Genomic DNA, 26,033 nt, shown 5'->3' on the forward strand with positions numbered 1-26,033 from the left:
AAGCACAGTACCGACCCTTTCTATGATACCTCAGGCCCTCTTGGCACCAATAATAAAACTGGTCACCTCCACCCAATCACAGTTTTTTGGTACAGTGCCGAAGGTCAAACCCCTACTCAGGACTCTCTATTCCCTGTCAATTGACCCCTTTGTTGGTCAGCAGCTCAGTCCTTTTGTTGATCGTCCAGAATCTCCCTCTGTGATGTGTATTCTTTCCACTAGGAGCCTTTCAGAGCTTGATGTAGTTAGATTGGTTGATCAGTTCTTGACAGCCAGAGGTATTCCAACCCGATCTAGGACCTCCCTCCCATCTGGGGCCGAGGTGTTTTCTCCACAGACTTCAACTTATCTTCCTCCTTCAACCTTCCTGCAGGATTTGGATCCCTTAATGCGTCTCCTAGTGCCAACTTCTTCAGTACCAATGGTGGATCACACCTTGATGCCGGAACCCACTCTGTGGACCTCTGCTCAGCTGGAGCCAACCCACCCATGAGACCATGACTTGGATGCCGGCTCTGGAATCCCTAGTACAGCACTGATTTTTTTTTTATGACTCTTTCTATGATTCCTGTTGCTTTGATAGTTGTCTTTCTCTGTTCCAGGCTCACATCCCTCTTCAGGCAGGCCTGCCTTTCAGATTATGGAGAGAGCTCACCTCAACAGCTCTCAGTTGGCACCCTCGACATCAGAATGTCATATCTATGTGTCCTCTGGTTCTCACTGTCAGTCTACTACATTGGGGCAGTGGACATGGGAGCAGCAAGACATCCTACTGTGGGGTACCCTCTCGTAGGAGTTCTCTTCAGACCTCCCCCTTGATGTGCCACCCCATAAGAGATTGTGCAACAGGAAGCACTTTGATTCTCTGGAAGAATGTCTCACCAAGGATACGGGCTACGATGAAGGGGAAGGGTCCCCACAGATCCCCTCTGAAGATGTCTCCTTTGGAGACATCCTAGAAATCTTGAAGCAGAGGGGTGACTGGAAGCCCACCAACCCTTCCTCCGCGGAATCTGTATTCTTGCAGGCTTTCCGTGCCCAACCTTCTACTTCCTGGGTGACCCTGCCTGCAGATGAGTTAGTCAACCTTATCGTGCAGCGTGCTTAGAAGGCCTTGACACCATAGAGCCAATCCCCCAGAGACCTGACAATACTACCTCCCCAAGAGGATCAACCCCACTGGTCCAAGGGTTTAGCGGTAGATGCTAGGGTGGTGGCGATGGCCACAAAGAAGGATCTTGCAGAGGAGAGTCGTACTGTCCATCCTCCAAACCAGGAGTCTCTGATGTTGAACAGATTAGGGAAGCAGGTTTATGCTTCAATGACCTTTGCCATACAGTCTTTGAATTATTTGGCACATTTTACATGTCTTCAAAGCGACCTGATCACTGAACTCTCCGGAACCATAGCAGGAGCAGTGTCTGACAAGGTACATGACAAGGTTGCTTCCCAGCTTGCGACCCTAGAATCTATCTCTAACTCCTTCATGCGGTTGATTGCACATACAACTGAAAGGGTGGCCAGAGCAATGGGTGCAGGCGTCATGCGGTGTCATGCCTGGATGTGCTTGTGTGACTTCCTGAACCCCTTCAATTCTTCCTTCATCAAAGCTCCCATTGACTCTCTCTCGTTATTTGGCTCAAAAATTACACACTTTAGCCAGGTGTGAAAAGGACAGAAAGGCCCTTTCTGCTGTGGGCATACGTTTTTCCACTCCTCAACGTCCCAATGGAAAGATGTGGTTCTGAAAGTCCCAAGGGCCTTTTTGGGACACACGTGGTGGGTTTTCTCCCCAGGGCAGAGGGGGGAACTCATCGGGAAAACTTCTCCCATGGCAGAGGGGGCCCGCGTAACCAGGATTCCAGAGATTTTCTCTGGGCAACCCTATCAGTGCTTCTAAGGCGAAGCCCCGATTCCTTACCTCTGGAGGCAGTCAAGGGAAGATTCTCTCTGCACCACTTAGCCTGGTACACATTAACATCAGATTCCTGGATGCAGACAATTACCAGAGGTTACCATATCCCCTTTGATCTTTATCCAAGGCCACAAAGGTGAATCCCCAACATTCCACCCATTCAGAGGGATGCAGCAGCTCAAGAAATTCAAAAGCTGCTCGAAAAAGAGTCTCATCCAAACGGTCTCAACAGACCAAGTAGGATCTGGATTTTACTCAAGATTCTTTTATTGCCAAAAAAGCCAAGAGACAGACAAAATTCTGGATGGTCACGGTTCAGTCTATCCTTCGTTTCTGGAGAAAGACTATTGGATGTTCATCGTGTTACCCCACTGCAGTCATCACACTTGGGTTATCCTGCCGTCAGGCGGTCCCGCAGTCTGCCCGAATTCCAGTCTTGGTCCGGCGTCGGTTGCTGTCGCTTCTTCTCGAATGTCAGTGCGCCAGGGGTATATAAGAGGCATCCAACGCCATTTTCTTCAGTCTTTCTTGCCGCACTGTGCCCGAAGCAGAAACTGTTCGCAAGTGCCGGTCGGCCGACGCCTGAGATTTTCGAATCGAGTTTCAGTCCGAAGTCTTCAAAGCTAAGTACCCCATTGAGGAACCTTTTCTTGCCTCAGTCCGATGTCAGAAAAAGTTAACAATTGTATTTCTTGTGGGAAGCAAATACCTCATAAGGACTTTCATTCTTATTGTATACCTTGCCTAGGCCCAGACCATGATGTCACTGGTTGTCGGTTTTGTGCTAGGTTCAATAAGCGAACCATAAAGTGACACTTTGATTTCGCTCGACACTACGGCAGGAAATTTAATTGTACTATGCCGTCGGAGCAACCGACTACCGGCGTGCATAAAAAAAACGCAAAGATAAAGACAGGCAGCCTTGATCCAAACCAAACTCCGAGGCCTCTGTTGGGCCAGTCGCCGGTTCTCCGGTTTTCAGTGAGGCGCCTACGCAGCCCCTGATGACCACAGAATTGGAACCCCAGACCGCATCGGATTCTCTAGCAGAGAGTACTAGGCCGACACAGCCATTTTCTTTAACCCCTACCGACACCATTGCAGAAGGAGAAGTCGGTGCTGTGGAAACACCTTCGGTTTCAGAAGGTTTCTTTAGACCGACTACTCTCACCATAAAATCTTATACTAAGCTTAAGACTCCTTTAAAACCTAAAAAGACTGTACATCCGTCTCCAGTTCAAGGCCCCATGCCAAAGAAACAGATGCTTAAGATGGCTGAAGATTTGATCACTCTGATCAGGGGTTCCCAACCCCCCCCCCAGACAAAAGGCCAAGACAAGAGGAGGATTATGCTTCCTCTGATCAAGTTTCTATTTCCTCAGACTCCTCTGAGGAACAGGATTACTCCTTTCTCCCTTATGAAGATTCTGATGCTGAAGATTCCATTCCCTCAGCATCTCCCCTTGAAGACTATTCTTTTGGGGAAACCTTACATACCATGAGGGAACATTTCCACTGGGAAGGTCAGGACTACTCAGACTCAAGGCTCCGAGAGTTTCTTTTACTTCCCCAGCACAGACCACTTGCTATCCCTCCAGTTTTAGACATTGTGGATGATGTTTACTTAGAATCTAGTGTAAATCCAGATTCTCTGCCTCCTGCTTCAGCCAAACCAGACAGATATTATAGAGTGCCTGACTCACACAAATTCCTTTACAAAAGCCCTGTTGCTGACCCAGAAACAATCTCCCAGGGTCCCGAAGGGGCTAAGGCTTCTATGGCAAAAAAACCTGTGCCCTCTGAAAGGGACTCCAGAGCACTAGATAGGTGGGGGAAGAACATTTACACCTCAGCTACTCTAGTTATGAGAGCATTAAATTGTCAATTTCACATGCTGAAATATCAGCAATTCCTAATGTCTCAATTAAAACAAAAGATGAGCACACACTTTCAACAGTCTGAATTGAAGGAAATGCAAGATCTGTTGCATGCAGCTGAACAGGTGGGCAAACATACTTTATAATGTGGATTTGATTCCTTGGAAGCTTCCTGTAGAGCAGCTCTTAGTGGGTCGGTCATACGTAGGCATGCTTGGTTAAAGGAACAGACTCTGCCGGATCATGTTGAATTACTAGATGCACCTTTACAGCAGGATGTCTTATTTGGTGTTAAAGCAGAAGAGGTTTTATAGAAAATGAAGGATAAGGCAAAGTCTATGCAGACAGTCAAAGGTTTCTTACAGGTACAACCCCCTCGCTTCAGCAGAAATTGGCCAACAAAAAATTGGTCCTTTCCAGCTTCTGACAGACCACATAGGGGTAAATACAGATGCCCAAGGGGCAGAGGTCAAGCACAAATCCCTTACAAACCTCGCCAATGGGGCACTGCAACACAGAAGGGAGGAGAAGACAGGCCTCAAACTACTAGAAGACAAACACAATGACCTAACCCTCAAACTGCCAAGCATAACTCTCTTGGCAGCTCCCTTGGGAGGAAAATTAGCACTTTTTGCAGACAACTGGCGCATCATCACAAAGGACAAATGGGTCCTAGACATTATCTCACAATGATACAGATTCCATTTCCACACCTTGCCAAGGATAAAAGGAATGCCAAACCTGCCACAAAATCAATGGACAGAGGCACAAAAACAAATTGCAGCTCTCATGGACATGAGAGCCATTCAACTGGTACCTACAAAGGAGCGAGGCCAAGGATTTTACTCAAGGCTCTTTCTAGTCCCCAGAAAGGACAATGCATGGAGACCCATTCTGGACCTTTCAATTCTAAACACCTACTTGCAAGTACCGAAATTCAAGATGCTAACACTACAGCAGCTTCTTCCCATGTTGGGCAAGAAGGCTTGGCTAGTAACGTTGGACCTCAAGGAGGCATACCTGCATGTCCCTATCAGACAAAATTGCAGAAGATACCTCCGTTTCATTGCAGGTAAAACCCATTACCAATTCTCTGCACTGCCCTTTGGCTTATCTACTGCACCCAGGGTCTTCACAAAATGCCTGGCACCAGTAATCGCATACTGCAGACAGAGGAATTCAAATATACCCATACCTGGATGACTGCCTCATCCAAGCAGAAAGCAAGGACATTCTCTTACAACATCTGGCGTTTGTCAAACACCTTCTAAGTTGTCTAGGGTGCACAGTAAAGGAAAAGAAAAAACTAGTGCCCTCACAGAACTTGACATTCCTGGGTGCCAGCTTGAATACAATGGCCCAGATGGCTCATCTCACGCCAGACAAGCAACTGCAGCTAACTCAATACTTCAGAATAATGGCAACAAAAACCCAACTCCCTGCAAGAAAAATTCTGCAGGCCTTGGGCTTCATGGCATCTTGCATACTATTAATACCATTTGCAAAACTGCATATGAGGAAATTACAATGGTACCTGAAAAGCGTATGGACTCAACACAGCCACTGCTTGGAAACAATGATACCTCTCATTCCCTGCCTTCAGCAGGAGTTTCTATGGTGGTCACATGCATGTCACCTCAACAAGGATCAGTCTTTCACCTTGCCCCCAGCCAGGCAAACTATGACAACAGATGCATCTGACTACGCCTGGGGGGCACACATGGCAGGACAGTGCGTTCAAGGCAGATGGACTGCAGATCAAAGAGGTCTGCACATCAATCAAAAAGAAATGCTAGCTGTACAGAATGCTCTGCTCTGACAGCCTTCAAGGATCTCTTACCACATCCAGGACAACTTATTATAAGGACAGACAATACCACAGTAATGTGGTACATAAACAAGCAAGGGGGTACACACTCCTACCCTCTATGCAGGCAAGCAATGACCTTGTGGAACACAGCATTGACTTACCAAGTTCAATTACAAGCACAATTCCTGCCAGGAAGAAATAACACTTTGGCAGACAACCTAAGCAGGAACATCATGGATCACGAGTGTAAACTGGATCCACAAGTATTTGCAATGATAACTCAAAAATGGGGACGCCCCAACATAGACCTGTTTGCCAACCCCCAGCACTTTCAGCTACCAAATTTTTGCACAAGGACATTCCACCATCAAGCTTGGAAAGTGGGCGCACTCTCATTCAGTTGGAAAATGTTGACAGTATATGCCTTCCCTCCACTGCCCCTTCTAACAAAGGTGTTGCTGAAAGTCAGAATGGAGAGACCACAAATGATACTCATTGCCCCAGACTGGCAACGCCAGCACTGGTACCCACTACTAAGGAACTTGGCCCACGGCCCGCCATGGATTTTACCACAAATTCCTCATCTGCTCACACAGCAAGACAGTCAGATTCTACACAGCCAGCTCAAGACCTTAAATCTGGCTGCATGGCAAATCACCTAAACAACCAGCCAGCTCCTCTTTCACAAGCTGTTATGGATGTCATTCTGGAGGCCAGGAGGCCCAGCACCAGGAAAGCCTACTCAGACAAATGGAAAAGATTTTGCGCCTGGAACCAAGCTAAAGGTCAAAATCCCCTTGAGCCGGACATACCTCAGATTCTACAATATTTGACTGAGATGTTACACAAAGGACTTTCCTTCTCATCTATTAAAATCCACGCCTCAGCTATTTCAGCTCACTACAACACGAATCCTCCCTTATTTTCACATCCACTCCTAAGGCAGTACCTCAGAGGGGCCAAAAACATAAGGCCTCCCAGGAGAGCACCAACGCCAACTTGGGACCTCAATTTTGTTCTGGAAAAGCTTACGCTTCCACCTTTTGAGCCAGCTTTCTCAACTGATTTAAAGTTTATATCATGGAAAACTGCCCTGTTGCTAGCAATTACTTCAGCCAGAAGAGTTTCAGAGCTACAGGCACTAATGTCAGTGGAGCCTTTCCTTATTTTTCATCAAGACAGAGTCTCTCTACGAACTAACCCCTCCTTTATGCCAAAGGTGGTTGCCAGTGTGGCTCTAAATCAAACTATCCATTTACCCACTTTTTTCCCAAATCCACAGAACAATGGTGAAAGACTCCTGCACTCCTTGGACATTCACAGACAACTACGTTACTACTTGGATAAAACTAAGGCTTTCAGAAAATCTGACCAGCTCTGAAAGGCTATCTCAAAACAGACCATTTCAAAATGGATAGGACATTGCATACGTTTTTGCTACACCCATCATGGAAAACCAGTTCCTGTTAGCATAAGGCCCCACTCCACCAGGGCAGCAGCTACATCTACAGCCTTCCTCAGGGGGGTGCCAACCAAGGATATTCTGGAAGCTGCAACTTGGGAGTTCAGTACACACCTTCACCAAACACCATCACTTACCACTATACTCTTAAGACTAAAGCTGGCTTCACCACTGCAGTTTTGCAGGGCCTTCTAGCCTCCTCTAATCCTGTTTGATTCCACCTCCCATCCTTAGTGTTGGGATTCTACCCAAGTGTGATGACTGCAGCAGGGTAACACGATGAACATAGTACAGTTTTGTACCTACCATAAATGTAGATGTTCGAGTGTTCACCCTGCTGCAGTCCAGGTTACCCTCCCTCCATCCCCTCTAATCTAGCTGAAACCTTTCTATGCCTTTTTATCTGATACAACCTTTGTGGTGTATTTGCTTATAGCTGGAAGTATGCTTTGTTTGTGCTTCACTTTTATTTTTTGATACTATGTAGTGACCTCCTATTGGGGGGGCACCTGACATCTGGGGCAAGAAAAACTGAAGAAAATGGCGTCTGATGCCTCTTTTTTTATATACCCCTGGCGCATTGATGTCAGGGAAGAAGCGACAGCAACCAACGCCGGACCAAGACTTTGGAATTCGGGCCGACTGCGGGGCCACCTGACGGCAGGATAACCCAAGTGTGATGACTGCAGCAGGGTGAATACTCGAACATCTACATTTATGGTAGGTACAAAACTGTACTTTGTGTTTGATAGATTTTCCGGATGCATGTTACCACATAAAAATGGACAAGTGCTCCAGAAGATACCGCCGCTTTCGGCTGGGAGCCAATCATTACCAGTTTTCTGCACTGCCCTTTGATCTCACCACAGACCCCAGAGTGTTCACCAAATGCAAGAATTCTGGGTGTTTCCATATTTGGATGATTGTCTCCTTACCGCCCTCACCTGGCATCTACTGCTTCACGCCTTATACTACACTCTGGAACTGGCAGAGCTCTTGGGCATTTCAATAAACAAAAGTCAAAACTGATACCCACTCAAAGCTTCGAATTCATTGGAGCAACATTCGACTCGAGGTCCTGTCTGGTTGCTCTACCTCTTCACAGATTACAAAGGTTAAGGTCACCACTCCAAGCGATACTCTTTCAAGACATGGTCCCAGCTCACTTAGTCCTACAACTCCTAGGGTCAGTGGCAGTGACAATCCCCATAGTTCCCTTGGCGAGATTCCACATGAGGTGCTTCAATGGCTCCTAGCATCACAATGGTCTCTTAACTCCTCATGTCTTATCCAATCCGTATAGCAAATTGATGCAAGAAGGATCAGAATTGGTGGATGAAGCCAGAGAAGTTATAAAGTAGTCTTTTTTTCGCCCCCTCAGCCCAAGGCTGTAGTGACCACATCCCTGATGGGGTGGGGTGGGGGCATTTTCAGGGAAAGACAGTCCAAGGCACTTGGTCCCCCTTAGAGGCTAATTTGCATATCAGTGTCCTAGAACTGAGGGCGGTGCTTTTAGCATTGCAAGCATTCCAGTCTGCCCTTCCATTGGGACAGTTGCTATCCAATCAGACAAACATGTCTGTTGTCTGGTACGTCAACAAACAGGGAGGAACCAGATTTTGTCCATTATGTCAGGAAGCCCTAAGAATATGGCAATGGGCGATCGCCTCCAAACGCTTTCTGATAGCAACGCACATTCCCAGGAATTCCAACGTGATTGCAGACAAACTGAAGAGATGCATTCTCCTGTCTCAGGAGTGGTCTCTCAGTCCCATAGTAGCGATGGAGATCTTTCGTCATTGGGGTCAGCCTTGCTGCGATCTGTTTGCGTCTCCCATGAACCACAAATGCAGCAGCTACTTTGCCCTAATCCCCCTAAAGGGGAGTCCCCGAGAGATGCTCTTCTGCATGATTGGCCCCCAGACTGCTTTATGCCTTTCCTCCCATTCCCCTAATACTCCAGTTTTTGAAGACAGCACAATGGTTTAGAAGCAAAGTGATCCTCATTGCACCCTATTGGCCCCATCAAGTCTGGTTCCCCTTTCTATGGCTTCACCTAGTTCACCATCTGTGGAATCTGGACCCATCTCTGGGTCTCCTGTCTCATCCGCAGGGGCTGGTCCATCCCAACCTACCAACTCTCAAGCTAACCACTTGGTACCTCCACTTCAATCAATTGCCAAGCAGAATAATCCATCTTCCCCAGTACAAAATATACTTCTGGCTTCCTTTAAACCTTCCACCAGGAAACTTTATCTTAGTAAATGGAACATATTTGTGATCTGGTCTCAAGAAGGGCTTGACCCTTTTTCAGCCTTGATTAATAAGGTGTTGGAATATTTGTCAACTTTACTCCAATCAGGAGACTCAGCTTGTACTGTTAGAGTTCATTTGGCAGCTATTTCAAATTTCCATAATGGCTTTGATGATTTCTCCCTAATATCTCACTGCCTCTGCAAAACCTTCTTAAAGGGAGTTATGCATTTAAAGCCACCTTTTAAAGAGCCCATCGAACTTTGGAATTTGACGTTAGTCTTACAAACTTTGACTTGTCAGCCCTTTGAGCCAGCACCCACCTGTGATATAAATTTTTTATCTTGGAAGACCTTATTCCTGGTAGCCGTCACTTCAGCCAGGAGGATAGCAGAATTGCAGGCCTTGTGTGTAAAGTGCCCATACATTATTTTTCATAGAGAGAGTATCCCTTGGGACTAACCCTTCCTTTCTAACCAAAGTTATCTCAGACTCCAATATTAATCAATCCATTGACCTGCCAGTTTTCGTCCCAAATTTTTCAAACAAAGAAGAATATTGTTTGCATTTGTTAGATGCACACAGACAATTACGTTTTTACTTGGACTGAACAAAATCCTTCAGAAAATTGGACCAACTGTTCCTGTCCCTTTTCAGGTCCTCGACTAGGCAAACCAGTTTCCAAAGTCACCCTGTCAAAATGGTTGTGAGATTGTATCACCTTTGTTTATCATCAAAATAAAATTAATCTATCAACTAAAGTAATGGCTTACTCCACCAGATCAGTTTCCACTTCTGTGGCCTTTCATTCTAGAGCCTCCATGGATGACATTTGCGCAGCAGCTATGTGGGCTACCCCTCATACCTTTATCACTCATTACAAGCTGGATATGGTTACCAGGGGGAGAGCATCCTTTGGCTCTATGGTGCTCAGGAATATCCTTCTATAGGGCCTCCCCGGACATAAAGTAGCTAGGGACTCTGTGCCAACTGTCATGAATGAATGAAGATTGACTACATCAGATAAAGAAGTTATGTTCTTAGCATAATGTTCCGTCTGTGTTGATCTCCATTCATTCTTGACTTACCACCCTCCTACCCCCTCCAAAGGCTCCAAAGGCTCCTCGAGGTTCTGAACTAGTCCTGGTTCAGTAGTAGGGCAGTTGCTCAAACAAAGCTTCCACTTTTTGTCTTTTACGGGCAAACTCGATCTGAAGGGAAGAGAGGCACTATAGGTAACCTTAGCTGGAGAGTTTCTGGCTGGTGCAAGCTTGTTACAACAGCCAAGCCTGTTCCAAGGATGGAACCAAGATCCAACTGTCAAGAGTGAGTGAAGATCAACAACACAGATGGAACGTTATGGTAAGAAAATAACTTCATTTTATCAAGACCTAAATGAGCAACTTTGCAGTTGTTGCTTTTATTAAATCTTCACTGCCACCAGAGTCCTAATCCTCCTTAAGATTTTCCCTACTGTCTTTTATGATGCAGCAGTCTGTTCTTTCTGCAAGAGAATGATTTTGTTAAACTGTCTGTGTTCCATGCTTCTATGTTTGCAAGTGACAAAGTCTCATCTGTATTGTGTTCCATCCCAGAAAGTTAATTTTCAACAAGAACATGGGCAAGATAGAAGCACTGCAGTAGAGCACATCATAAATGGTACTTGCACTTCATGAGAAAACACATAAATAACATTTGTTGTAATTTAATGTGCACAAAGTGCTTAAAGGAGGCAGGGAGAGAGAGAGAGAGCGAGCATGTGATATAAACATTTAAGTAAATTGAGGATCTCTCCAAATTGACTTGTACTGTTAAAAAGGAGGCCTATAACAGCAAGGTGGTACAAATGAAGATATGTGGTGGAAAGCTTAGCAGAAATACAAAGGTATCTGTTAAAGAAGAGGGTAGTGGGTGATTGGGGTGAATTTCCTGAAAAAATGCAAAATGTTAGCATCAAATCTGTGTCGTAATTCAGGAATATGGTAATTAAAAGCAGTCCTTTTGTTGGGCAAAACTACCAATTAGGACCTGCAGCATTATCTAGACGGTAGAGAAGTAGGTGAAGTAGATGTGGTCCATGTTTTCACCTTAGCATCCTCATTTCTTATCAAGGGCTTTTCATATTGTCTGAGTTTGTAACTTGGAGTAGGCCACTATACATTAGTGTACTGACTTCATAGGATCATAGGAAGTTACTAGGTTATTGGCCCTGTGGCCCTTATAAGCCTAGCCAAGAGTTTAGTCCATGTTTAGGCAAGTCAGAACCTGACGCCCTTGTCCAGCAGAGACATGGGTGGAATCCCAGGGATGTATTTTCTGTTTCCCATCCAGTTATCCAGGTTGCGCTTAAAAATGGGTAAAGAGGTACTCTGCTTAACATGGAGAAGGGAGTCTGTCTGTTCCACAGATGGGGAATCTCTGGGACACAAATTTGGCCTGCCAACAAGTCCTAGTCCTATTGATATCACAGACCAGGTTGAGGCGAGTGTGCAGGTTACTCGAGTGGACCTTGACTTGCAGATATGCTGCAGTCCCATCAAGACTGGGTCCAAGATCACCTTGTATGCCAGACAGAGGTCACCTCTGAGGAGTCTGTATGAAACTGAGTAAAGGGATAGGGCTTTTAGCCTGTGTATGGTAAATTTTTGAGTCCCTGGATTCTCCTGGTGTGGAACCTCTGTGGTCTCTCCAGCTGCTGCATGTGCTTTGTGAGGTATATGCCGAACAGGCGTTGTACTTAATAGTGGGCCTTATAAGGGAAGAATACAGGGATATTATGATCTCCTTGTCCCTGGATGAGATGCCCTTACTTATGAGGTGGGCCGTGTAGAAAGCTTTCTTTACAACAGAAGCAACATGGTGGTCAAAAGTCAGGTTGCTATCAACCTGGGTGCCCAAATCCCTCACCACTGATTCCATGCTTACAACATTATTATTAATATGATAATTTGTGGGGACGTCACTCTCCCCAAAGGGAATGATGATGCATTTTTTTGGTATTCAGCTTGAGGCCATGTTTCTGGCACCAGTCATTTATTTGGGCGAGACCCTCTTGGAGCATTTCCACATTACTAGGAGAATTGATGACCATGCCTAGCTTGCAGTCATCTGCAGACTTGGTCAGCCATAGCCCACTGGTTTTGGCCTGCACCTCAGAAAAGTATATCCGAAATAACAGAGGCCCCAAGACTGAACCCTGAGGTACACCGCTAGTTACAGGTCTACTGCTTGAGGTGGCTTCCCCTATTTTGACTAGGTGGGTTCTATCAGTGAGCCAGTTAGCTACCCATCTGGTAACATACAGATTGATGCCTAGCTGAGAGAGTTTATCTATTATGCCCAAGTGGGGAATATTGTTGAAGGCTTTGGCCAGGTCATGGTAGGCAGTGTGCACAGTCTTCCCCTTCACCATGGCTTTGGTGACTGTAAGAAGTCGAAATTTAACGGACATGACTTCCCCTTGACAAAGGCAAACTGTGTGGGATTGAGTGTTTGGAGGTTGCCAATGTCCTTGTTAATGAGGTCCATGATGATCTGTTCCATGGCCTTGCAGATCAGGCTAGTCCCGGATCGGTTGTCGCTCCACCTTTGTGCAAAGGATGACGGTGCCTGTTCTCCACCCAGCTGGGACGAAGCCGGTACTCAGGCTTTGGATGAATAGGGCACCTAATGATTTTGCAAGTTCCTATACTCGTATAATGCTTTAGTGTAGTTTTGTATACTGGAGCCAGTTTCTGGAGAGGGGAAGGGGGCTGTGAAGCTGTTTATACCATCCCTCAGGAGGCTGTAATCGGCTTTGGAGAAGTTTTATTGTTCGACCCTAGTTAGAGGGTGGTCAGTGGCGATGGTGACTTTGAAAGTGACCACTTTATGGTCTGATCTTACCATGGAGGATGATACTGCAGGTATGCTACAGTGGTTACTCATGTTGGTTAATACCAAGTCCAGGATATTATCACCTCTTGTGGGGGGTATAGACTAGCTGTTCCAAGGCATTTGCATTGACAAAATCTAGGAATTTCTGGGCATCTGTGTTCTGGCGTGAGTATTTCTTCCAGTCTGTGTTTGGGTAGATAGTCACCCAGGATCAGGGTAAAGGGCTGAATCTCGGTAGATTCGAAGAGGTACAGATAGGCAGATTGGGCATCAGATTTGATGGCCGGTATCTAGCTATGATTTGTATAGGGGTCAATGGTTAACTACACTTGGAGTGTCTCTTCCTGTGCAGCATACTGTTTGACCAGCCTGGACGTGTATGTTTCTTTGATATATATTGAGACTCCACCTCTTTTAGCTTTACTGCCCACAGTTTGAGGTCTAAATGTATGATAGGATGAGTAACCAGGTAAGGCTGGGGTGTTCTCTGCAGCTTTGAACCAGGTTTCTGTGACTGCAGATGTCAGCATTTTCCAGGGTTAAAAATGCTTGCAATGAGTGCAGTTTCATGTTTAGACTTCTAGCGTTTCAGCATGAATATTTATTTGCATTTTGTTGAAATTTTTATGTTGGTAGTTCTAACCTCTTCACTTTTCCTAAAATGGGCACTATGAGGGAGACAAGAGCCTAAGCCTGAAGCCCAAGTGAGACAGATGCAGGCCATCTCTGACAAAGCATTGTGGTATGTCGATCATATCTTTCCAGACTGTCAGGTACCGGATCACCCTGGAATGACACCAGGAAATAAGCCAGTTGTTAAAATCTATCATTTTCTGTTTGTATTGAGGCATCATTCTTGGTGATAGTAGAATGCTGCTTAAGGCTAGGGGACACACATTCAGCGAGTTCAAGCATGTCTCTTCATGTAGTCCAAGAAGGTACAGCTCAAGTCATTCACACCAGCATGGACTGTGACGCAGTCATAACAGTACCTGTTGTTGAGAGACTTGAGTGCGTATGTGACATAGTGGATTCCAGTCCCTGACAGACAACTAACCATGACTTTCTCCTTATTCAGCGTGCTGGGAGGCACATCTGTGTGTCTCACAATGGAGTCTCCTATGACTAATATGTTGGGTTTGTAATTGAGCCTTAGTTGCTGTGAGACACAGGTGTGTGGACTATGCATGGTATGTGGTGTGGTGGGCTGTGGAGATCGCATGTTTTTTGCCTCTGAGATCTCCTTTGTTTGGGTATGTTTTTGTTGAGGACCTCCACATATGTGGTGTTGAATCTGTTGATTTCTATTACATGACCTCTGTGTGCAGACTGCTTATGTAGCTTAATGGTTTTAGGCAGAATCCTTAGTATGGACTTACTCTGCATGGTTTAGAAGCTATAGCTGGAGTTGTCTATGTACAGAGAACACAGATGTATAACAGAGAGAGAGAAAGTGATTGGTTCCACCATATCGTGCATATCTAAGTTTTACAGTCTTCTCTGTGTTCTCTTAACTTGGTGATTTTAACACACAGCATTTTTTTTATATTAGCATGTCATTAAGTAAACTTCTTGCTTGTAATGTACTATGTTACTGTATGTGACAGAGACATTGCAACATATATACTAGCATTTGCCACCACTCTACAAGATGCAAGGAAAAAGATGCAGAGTATCAGAACTGTTGCAAAACAGATGGTTGCACAACATGTTTCTATATCGTAATTTTCAGTTTCTTTGACATTCTTCTGCCATGGTCTGGTTGAGCCACAGCAGTTCATTAAATTTAAAAGCTATGTTTTAAATAAAATCTTCCTGATCCAGAATGGTCATTTACTAAAATTTTCTTTTTATGCAAGTGCTTTGTTGCATTTGTTCAGCATCCTACTGAAACCATGTTGCATGAACTCCAAGGAATAAGGCATATAAGCCCTTGCTTTAGATTGTATCTGGAGTATTGGGAGCTGTAGCCTTTTTATGGCACTTAATTAGGAATGAAGTTGTGAAGTTTAGTTGGTACTGACATCCTGTGAATTAGTGCGTTATTGGATTAAGTATTTGTTAGCTAAGATATTAAAGCTTTCTTCCCTTGGCACAATCTGTGCTGCTTGTCTTGGTTATGAATTTAGCATTATTTCTTAGAATGGCATGACAAAAGAGGATGGGGGTTGACTGAGAAGGTTACAGATTTCCTTTGGTTTGACTGCGTTTCATTTTCTGTCAGCAGTACCATGAAGATGGGGCTCGAATTGAAGCAGCTTTTCGACGGTACATCCACAGAGCTGAAGCAAAGCAAGAAAAAGACAGCTACGAGATTATTGTTTGCCATGCTAATGTTATTCGGTATATTGTCTGCAGGTACGTTTCTTTTTTTTTTCTTTTTCTTTTAATATGTTTTGATTTTACATTAAGTTTTACAGCTTTCAGTTTATATATTTATATTCCTTTAAGATCCTCTTTATGGTGTTTCTTACTTAATTAACTCGTTAAGCTGTTTTAATTATAAAGGGTAGGGAATTCTTCAGTAGCAGAAATGCCAACACTGAGGATATACCAGTAACAGGAGGAAGAACTTTTCTTGAGTACATTAAGCTGTGAAGTGAAAGAAGCAAGTATACCAATGATTGCACTAGTGTACCTTCCCAATGAACTTGAGAACCCACTGATTTCTGGAGCATTCAGGAAATATGGATATTTTGTTGTAACCTTTGTTTAAGAAGCTTTAGAAAGTGACATGGTCCCTGTTTGAAGCAGTGTATTTTTTCTTGGTTGCATACTTGTGGAGCTGATGGTATAATGATATTATCTTGGTCAGCTGCATAACTAGGAAATGGAAGTCACTAAGTTTAGTGAGGCTTTGCCTTCACCATTCTGTGTACTAATAGTGGATCCTGAAATCAGTTTTTAAAACATTTCCTTAAGGTGCTTGTGGTATACATATTTTAATGTCTTCATAATCCGTATTGTGTATGGCTAAATGTGGCATACCTGTGTGTTAATGCCTTCGTAATCAGTGCTGCATAGGGTTGCACTTGAGGTACATGTGTTCTAATAACTTCATAGTCGGTACTTTATAGGGCTGGCTGTATCCTTACAGATGTTTCTGTAGTCTGCAGTAAAGGTGAAACCTAAGCTAAATAGTGGATCGTGTTTCACTGTTGCAGTCATTACATTTGGGTTATCTGCTTGCAGGTAGCCATCAGTTGGCCTGATTAACAAAGTTTTGGGTCCTGCATCGGTTGCTGTCCCGTCTTCCATGACGTCAGGTCGTCAGGGGTATAAAACATGCATCCAACGCCATTACATCAGTCTTTCTTGCCGTGTGGTGCCCGAAGCAGAAGCAGTTCGCAAGTGCCGGTCGGCCAACTCCTGAAATTTTCGTTTTCAAGTATCAGAACCAAAGTCTTCAACTAAAGCTAAGCACCCTGTTGGGGAAACTTTTTCTTGCTCCTTACCGATGTCAATAAAAGTTAATAATTCCATTACTTGTGAAAAGCAAATACCTCATAAAGATTTTCATTCGTACTGTATTCCTTGCCTAGACCCTGACCACGAGGTGCCGTGCTGTCTGTTTTGTGCTTTATTTAATCTGCACACTATCCGTCGTCAGTATAGTTTTGCCACTAAATATTTCGGTTCTCTGTTTAATTATCCAGAAATGTCGTCTGTTAGCCATCCGACTACCGGGATTCTGAAAAAATGCAAAGATAAAGACAGAAACAGGCCGCCAAGGTCCAAAACTGCCGACGACGCTTCTAAGCCAGTCGCCAGTTCGCCGGTACTCAGTGAGGTGCTTTCGCAGACCCTGATGCCCGCAACTTCTGATTCGCAGGCCTCTACTGAGACCCATTTGGAGTCACGTATGCCACAAGATGCTTCAACTATGGAACCCGTGGATGTCTCTACCTTGGATGGGTCTGGAGCCGCTGTGCAGGCACCTGCTTCTGAGGGTGTATTGAGGCCTATGGACTTGCATAGTAAATCGACGCGTCCTTCTTTACTTAGGCCTAAATCTCGATCCATGCCTAAAAAAACGACGCTCAGGCCTCTATGCCTAAAAAAACAAATTATAAGAATGACTGAAGATCTAATAACCTTAATCAGGGGTTGTTACCCCCCCCCCCCTTTTCTAAGAGGCCTAGGACTGAAGTTGATTATGAATCTTCTGATCAGGATTCTATTTTTTTCTGACTCTTCGGATGGTCTGGATTTGCCCTTATCTACTTATGAAGATTCTGATGCAGAGGACTCCATTCCCTCTGCTTCCCCTCCTGAGGATTTTTCATTTTGGGAAACCTTACATACTCTAAGGGAGCATTTCCACTGGGAAAGCCAGGATTTTTCTGATTCAGAAAAGAGGCTTAGGGATTTCCTTCTCCTACCTTAGCATAGGCCTTTAGCTATTCCTCCTGTACGAGACATTGTTGATGCTTTTTTAGAATCTAGTTTGGCCCGTAATTACCTGCCTCCTACTCCCAGAAAACCTGACCGATACTACAGGGTCCCTGAGTCCCACAAGTTCCTTTTTAAAAATCCTATTGCAGATCCAGAGACTATTTCACAGGGGCCCAAGGGCATTAAGGCTTCTACTGCTAAAAATACTACCCCTTCAGATTGAGACTCCAGGGCGCTGGATAGATTGGGTAAGAAGGTTTACACTTCTGCAACCTTGGCCATTAGTGCTATAAACTGCCAATTTCATATGTTAAAGTATCAGCAACATGTTATTGGACTGCTTAAACAGAAAATGATGTTGATTCCTGACTGTGTGGAAAAAAAGAATTACAGGATTTAATGCATTTTGCTGAACAAGTTGGAAAACATACTTTGCAATGTGGTTTTGATTCATTAGAGGCCTCTTGCAGGGCTGCTGTTACTGGGTCTGTGCTCAGAAGGCATGCTTGGCTTAAGGAGCAATCTTTGCCCGATCATGTTAAAGCTAAATTGTTGGATGCTCCTTTAAATCAGGACCACCTGTTTAGCAACAAGGCTGAGGAAGTTCTTAAAAAGATGGAAGATAAAGCTAAATTTATGCAAACTGTTAAAAGATTTTTTACAAGTTCAACCTACTAGATTTAGTAGGCACTGGCCTTCTAAGAATTGGCCCTTTCCAGCCCCTTCCAAGTCTTCTCAAGCCAAAGCCAGACACAGCAAAAACCCCAGGTTTCAGTCCCAGGGGGCACACAGAACTAAGCAGTGGGAGGCCTCCACTTCCAAATCTGGGAATATGGTAAACTGTCTCAATGACTTCCTTTTAAAATTTCCAAGCACTTATCAACTGACTGCCCCTTTGGGGGGAAAGATTGCTCTTCGTGCAAAGAATTGGAAACTCATTACTCAGGACAAATGGGTTTTAAATATAGTGTCCCGGGGATACAGATTTCACTTCCACACATTGCCAACACCAAGCGGGTGACCGGACCAACCCCCAAATCAGTGGGCAGAGGCCCAAAAACAAGTACTTTCTCTGTTAAGCATGGGGGCCAATCAACTGGTACCAGAAAAAGAAAAGGGACGTGGTTTCTACTCGAGACTTTTCCTGGTAACCAGAAAAGACGATTCATGGCGTCCTATCCTGGACCTGTCTACACCTTTTTGGAGATTCCAAAATTCAGGATGCTGACTCTTCTCCAATTACTTCCTATGCTAGGCAAAGATGCCTGGTTGGCAACACTAGATTTAAAAGTAGCATACTTGCACATCCCAATCGGGGAATCTTGCAGAAGATACCTACACTTCAAAGCAGGCTACACGCACTATCAGATGTTCATCGTGTTTCACTGTTGCAGTCATTACTCTTGGGTTATCATGCTGGCAGGCTACCTGTGGTCGGCCAGAATTCCAAAGTCTAGGTCCGGCGTTGGTTGCTGTCGCCTCTTCCCCTGACGTCAGTGTGCCAGGGGTATAAAAGATGCAGCCGACGCCATTTTCTTCCGTCTTTCTTGCCGCGCGGTGCCCGAAGCAAAAGCAGTTCGCAAGTGCTGGTCGGCCGACTCCTGAGATTTTCAAATCCGAATTTCAGATCCGAAGTCTTCATTACAGCTAAGTTACCCCATTTGGGAAACTTTTTTCTTGCTCCAGACCGATGTCAGAAAAAGTTAACAATTGTATTTCTTGTGGGAAGCAAATACCTCATAAGGATTTTCACTCTTACTGTATTCCTTGCCTAGGCCCTGATCACAACGTTGATAGCTGTCGGTTTTGTGCTAGATTTAACCAACACACTATCCAGCGTCTGTTCGATTTTGCATTGCATTTCATTACTGTGGCCGAAGATTTAATTATATAATGCCGTCGGACCAGCCGACAACCGGGAGTTTACAAAAAAAACGCAAGGAAAGGGAGAGGCATCCGAGGTCCAAAACCGACGAAGTCTCTGCTAGGCCAGTCGCCGGTTCTCAGTGAGGCGCTTTCGCAGCCCCTGGCGCCCGCTACCTCAGAGCCACAGGTTGCTTCCGACTCCCACGTGGAGCCGACTGGGCCTCTGGAAACTCACGGTATTGGACACTCTGAAATCATTCCCTCAGATGGGCCCGGAGCCACTGAGCAGGCATCGGCTTCTAAGGGTGTCTTCAGACCTATACAGCTATATATTAAGCCATCTTCAGCTTCAAAGACTAAAGCAGCTCTAAAGACAAAGAAACAAGTACAGCATTCTCCTCAGACTTCCATGCCTAAAAAACAGATGCTCAAAATGGCCGAAGACCTAATTAGTTTGATCAGGGGCTCCCATCCCCCTCCTGATAAGAGGCCTAGGCAAGAGACAGAGTATGATTCTTCTGATCAGGTTTCTATTTCCTCTTCCTCTTCTGAACAGGATTACTCCATGCTTCCCTATGAGGATTCTGATGCTGAAGAATCCATTCCTTTAGCCTCTCCTCCTGAAGATTATTCTTTTGGGGAAACCCTACATACCATGAGGGAGCATTTCCACTGGGAGAGCCAAGATTATTCTGAATCTAAGAAAAGGCTCAGAGACTTTCTGCTACTTCCTCAGCACAGACCCCTTGCTATTCCACCTGTCCTGGATATTGTAGATGTATTTTCAGAGACCGGCCTATCCCCTGACTCTTTACCCCCTGCACCTGCTAAACCAGACAGGTACTACAGGGTCCCGGATTCTCATAAATTCCTATATAAAAATCCCGCTGCTGACTCAGAAACTATATCTCAGGGTCCCAAAGGGGTTAAAGCTTCCACTGCAAAAAAACTTGTCCCCTCTGATAGGGATTCTAGGACTCTAGACAGATGGAGGAAAAAAGTCTACACTTCTGCTACCCTGGCTGTGAGGGCTTTAAATTGTCAATTTCATATGCTTAAATATCAGCAATATTTAATGTCCCTGCTTAAACAGAAATTGTTGACAAATACTGAAGGTTCAGAGAACAAAGAATTGCAGGATTTATTGCATGCAGCTGAACAAGTGGGAAAGCATACTTTGCAATGTGGTTATGATTCACTGGAGGCCTTTTGCAGGGCCGCTGTTACAGGTTCTGTTATTAGAAGGCATGCTTGCTTAAAGGAACAGAATCTGCCTGATCATGTTAAAGCAAAATTATTAGATGCACCATTACAGCATGATACTTTGTTTGGTACTAAAGCAGAAGAGGTGTCGAAAAAAATGGAGGATAAAGCAAAATCCCTGCATACAGTCAAGGATTTCTTACAGGTGCAGCCACCCAGGTTTAGCAGGAACTGGCCCACCAAAAATTGGTCCTTTCCAGTGTCGGACAGACCACAATGAGGCAGATACAGGCGTCCCAGAGGCAGATCTCAGCCCCAAGGCTCATACAGGCCTAAACAATGGGGTGCTCCTACCTCCAAAAGTGGAGAAGACAAATCACAACCTTACAGGAAACAGTCTCGATGACTTTCCTCTACCAGATCCAAGCACTTTTCTTTTGGCAGCCCCCTTAGGGGGAAAACTAGCACTTTTTTCATCAAATTGGCAAATGATTACCCAAGACAAATGGGTCCTGAACAGTGTCCCAAGGCTACAGGTTCCACTTTCACACCCTACCAAGGTCAAAAAGTATGCCAGACCTGTCGCACCCTACCAAGGTCAAACGGTATGCCAGACCTGCCACACAATCAATGGGCAGAGGCACAAAAACAAATTACAGCCCTCATGGACATGAGGGCCATTCATCAAGTACCACAACGAGAGCAGGGGCAAGGATTTTACTCCAGACTTTTTCTAGTACCCAGGAAGGACAAAACCTGGAGAACAATACTGGACCTGTCAATTTTAAGTACGTTTCTGGAAGTTCCAAAATTCAAAATGTTGACTCTGTAGCAACTACTGCCCATGGTGGGCAAAAAGGCTTGTCTCCTCTTTGGACCTAAAAGAGGCATACCTGCATGTCCCAATCAGACAGTCTTGCAGAAGATACCTCAGATTCATAGGTGGCTCAATGCATTACCGATTCTCTGCACTGCCCTTTGGCTTATCTACTGTGCCCAGGGTCTTCACAAAATGCCTGGCACCAGTAATTGCATTTTGCAGACAAAAAGGAATTCATATATATCCCTACTTGGACGACTGCCTAATTCAAGCAGAGAACAAAGACATCCTTCTGAAGCATCTGGCGTATGTAAAAAGATTACTAATTGAACTAGGATACACAATAAACGAAAAGAAATCAAACCTAGTGCCCTCTCTCAAGAGATGATATTCCTGGGTGCAAGCTTAAATACAACTGCCCAGATGGCTTATCTCATGCCAGACAAACAAAAACATCTGACTACTTACTTCAAGAAATTGGCAACACAAACCCACTTATCTGCAAGGAAAATCCTGCAGGCCTTGGGTTTCATGGCATCTTGCATTCTATTAATTCCATATGCCAGACTGCATATGAGGAAACTACAATTGTACCTAAAAAGTGTTTGGACTCAGCATTGCCACAGCCTGGAGGTAGTAATTGCACTCATTCCCTGCCTATAACAGGAGTTTCGATGGTGGGCAGAAGCCTGTCACCACAACAAGGGTCTGCCATTTAGTTTACCCACATCCAGACAGACACTGACAATGGATGCATCAGATTATGCCTGGGGAGCTCATATGGCAGGAAAATGTATTCAGGGCACATGGTCTGCAAACCAGATGCATTTTCACATCAATCAAAAAGAGATGCTAGCTGTTCAAAATGCCCTGACAGCTTTCAAGGACCTGCTTCATCCAGGACAGTTACTGATAGACAGACAACATTACGGTCGTGGTACATAAACAAGCAGGGAGGTACACATTCCTACCCCCTATGCAGACAAGCAATGACCTTATGGGACACAACATTGGCTTTTCAGATTCACCTGCAAGCACAATTCCTGCCAGGAAAAACGCTCTGGCAGACTAACTAAACAGAAACCTCATGGATCCACAAGTCTTCAGCATGATAATAAGGAATTGGGGATGCCCAGACATAGATCTATTTGCCTCCCCTCACAACTGCCAATTGCAGAGATTTTGCACAAGGATTTATCATAAGCAAGCATGGAAAGTGGACGCCCTATCCTTCATCTGGAAAAATCTAACAGTATATGCTTTTCCCCCACTGCCTCTCCTTCCCAGGGTACTCATAAGGTCAGACAAGAGAAGCCAAAAATGATACTGATTGCACCAGACTGGCCAAGCCAGCACTGGTACCCCATCCTAAAGAGCTTGTTGCAAGGTCCAGCATAGATATTGCCTCAGACTTCTCACTTGCTGACCCAACAAAACAATCAGATCCTGCACAGCCAACTCAGGACCTTAAATCTGGCAGCATGGTGGATAATGTAACCATTCAGAACACTCCTCTTTCAAAAGCTGTTATAGATGTTATCTTGGAGGCCAGGAGGCCCAGCACCAGAAAATCTTATGCAGAAAAATAGAAGAGAGTCTGTGCTTGGAACCACGAACAAGGCATTGACACGTGTGTACCAAATATCCCTCAGATTTTTTACAGTACCTAACGGAGATGCTGAACAAAGGCCTTTCCTTCTCATCAATTAAGATTCATGCCTGTGCCATTTCAGCCCACTACAACACGGAACCACCTATTTTTTCTCATCCTTTAATAAGGCAGTACCTCAGAGGGGCCAAAAACATTAGGCCTCCAAGGAGAGCACTAATTCCGGCCTGGGACCTCAATTATGTTTTGGAAAAACTCACACTGCCTCCTTTCGAGCCAGCATCAACAGCAGACATAAAATTCTTATCATGGAAAACAGCTCTGCTCCTAGCAGTAACTTCCACAAGGCGGGTCGCTGAGTTACAAGCACTCATGGCTGTGGAACCTTTCATCATTTTTCATCCAGAGCTTCTCTGAGGACAAACCCTACATTTATGCCTAAGGTGGTGTCCAGTGTGGCCCTTAACCAAACCATTCACTTACCAACCTTTTTATCCTGATCCACAGAACAAGGGTGAGAAAATTCTGCATTCTTTGGACATACACAGGCAGTTACGCTTCTACTTGGACAGAGCTAAAGCTTTCAGAAAGACTGAGCAACTTTTAGTGTCATGCTGCAGGATCACAAGGAAAGGCCATCTCAATGCAGACTATTTCAAAACGGGTAGGCCATTGCATCCGTTTCTGCTATTTTCAACATGGCAAGTCAGTGCCTAAGGGCATTAGGCCTCATTCCACCAGAGCAGCAGCCACTTCAGCAGCCTTCCTCAGAGGAGTACCAACCAAAGATATCTTAGAGGCTGCAACTTGGATTTCAGTGCACACCTTCACAAAGCACTACCACCTACCTCTTTACTCTAGAGCAGGCTTTGCCACTGCAGTCCTGCAGGGCCTCATAGCCTCTCCTAATCCTATTTAGCCCAGCCACCCTTCCTCAGCTTTGGGATTCAACCCAAGAGTAATGACTGCAACAGTGAAACACGATGAACATAATACAGCTGTGTACCTACCATAAATGTAGATGTTCGAGTGTATTCACTGTTGCAGTCCAGGTTTACCCACCCACCATCCCCCTTTTCTTTGCTGGGACTTATCTGCACTTCTCTATCCTATACAACCTAATTGGTGTATTTGCTTGTAGATGAAGGAAATGTTATTCTGGTGCATGCTTTTTTATTGGCATATTTTTCAGCCTATCAATTTGGGGGCACCTGACGTCTGGGGCAAGAAAAACTGAAGAAAATGGCGTCTGCTACATCTTTTATACCCCTGGCGCACTGACGTCAGGGAAGAGGCGACAGCAACTGATGCCGGACCTAGACTTTGGAATTCTGGCCGGCCGAGGGTAGCCTGCCAGCAGAATAACCCATTTGTAATGACTGCAACAGTGAATACACTCTTAACATCTACATTTATGGTAGGTACACAACTGTACTTTTTAGCAACTGTCTAAGTTTAAAGGAGCATTATTTAAAATTTGTACTTGATTTTGGGCCTTCGTCCCCCCATTATAAGAGGTATGTGATACTTCATCTTATACCCCCATAAATATGGGTATTTAGATGTGTGGATTAAAAATTGTTACATCTGCTAAGATTTGTGGAAATAGACTAGGCAAAAGGTCATAGAAAAAATTATAAAATGGAAGGCCTTGATTATGGATGATAACATACAAACACTGAAAATGTTTTCAGTCCCTTTATCTTTGTATGCAGGTCTGGCATATTTTTATAAAAAAAAGTGAGGTTGTGGGCAATATTTAATAAAGCACTGAAGGAAATTATTTGGAAGGGGAAGAGGGCAAGAGTTGTGTGAGAAATTGATCCTCCCCAAAATGTAGTGTGATTAGGGTTACCTGATTTGAAGGGATACTTTAGGGCTGTGCAGTTGAGGCTGAAATGCTTGATGCAAGGAGAAGGATATAAATCAAAGTGGAAAGAAATTATTGTGATGAAAGTGTGGAGGTTGAAAGTGTAAGGAGAGAGCAGGATTTTTAACACATCTTTAAGGAGATTCCCAGGAGAACGGCAACTATAGAGAATATTCTTAAAGATGCAGAAAGTATTTTAAGAACTAGGCTAACACAAGAATGGAGAAGGATTTTGCCAGTAGGGATAGCTGCAAGTATTTTGCATAGAAAACAAGCAAGAGATGGTTCAAATTTACTGGAGAAAATTGGCAAAGAAATGTGTTATTAGGAGCAAATAACTAGAGAGTGAAAGATGATGGCGGGATGAGGCCAAGCAGAAGTTTGTATTGGAGGTTAGACACTGCTTTCTGTAACAGGGATTGATCTCGGCATATAGGTATGTAGGTTCATAATTAAATACTAGGCTAATGTTCTTCGTGTTTCACTGTTGCAGTCATTACAATTGGGTTATCCTGCTGGCAGGCTACCCTCAGTCAGCCTGAATTCCAAAGTCTAGGTCCAGCGTCAGTTGCTGTCGCCTCTTCCCTGACATCAGTGCGCCAGGGGTGTAAAAGATGCAGCCGACGTCATTTTCTTCAGTCTTTCTTGCCGTGCAGTGCCCAAAGCAAAAGCAGTTAGCAAGTGCTGGTCGGCCGACTCCTGAGTTTTTCAAATTCGAAATTCAGATCCGTAGTCTTCATTAAAGCTAAGTACCCCGTTGGGGAAACTTTTTTCTTGTTCCAAACTGATGTCAGAAAACGTTAACGATTGTATTTCTTTGGGGAAGCAAATACCTCATAAGGATTTTCATTCTTACTGTATTCCTTGCCTAGGCCCTGACCATAACATTGCTAGTTGTCAGTTTTGTGTTAGATTTAACCAATGCACTATTAAGCATTGGTACAATTTTGCATTCCATTACTTTGGCAGAAGATTTAATTACATAATGCCGTCGGAACAACCGACTACCGGAGTTTATAAAAAGTGCAAGGAAAAAGAAAAGGGCAGGCATCCGAGATCCAAAACAGACGAGGCTTC

At 44.6% G+C, this 26,033-nt stretch overlaps 1 protein-coding gene across 1 annotated transcript in view; it reads left to right on the forward strand.

The window, feature by feature from the left end:
* The window catches only part of PGAM5 (PGAM family member 5, mitochondrial serine/threonine protein phosphatase), a gene marked incomplete in the record, with an annotated part of 138,935 nt that overhangs the window by 87,949 nt on the left and 24,953 nt on the right, over window positions 1-26,033 (forward strand). Inside the window, 1 exon segment of the mRNA XM_044068713.1 lies at window positions 15,418-15,551. Coding sequence (XP_043924648.1) covers window positions 15,418-15,551 — 134 coding nt within the window.

This window comes from Protopterus annectens, chromosome 4.part0, assembly GCF_019279795.1.
Source record: "Protopterus annectens isolate FY-2018-M chromosome 4.part0, PAN1.0, whole genome shotgun sequence".
Lineage (NCBI taxonomy): Eukaryota > Metazoa > Chordata > Ceratodontiformes > Protopteridae > Protopterus > Protopterus annectens.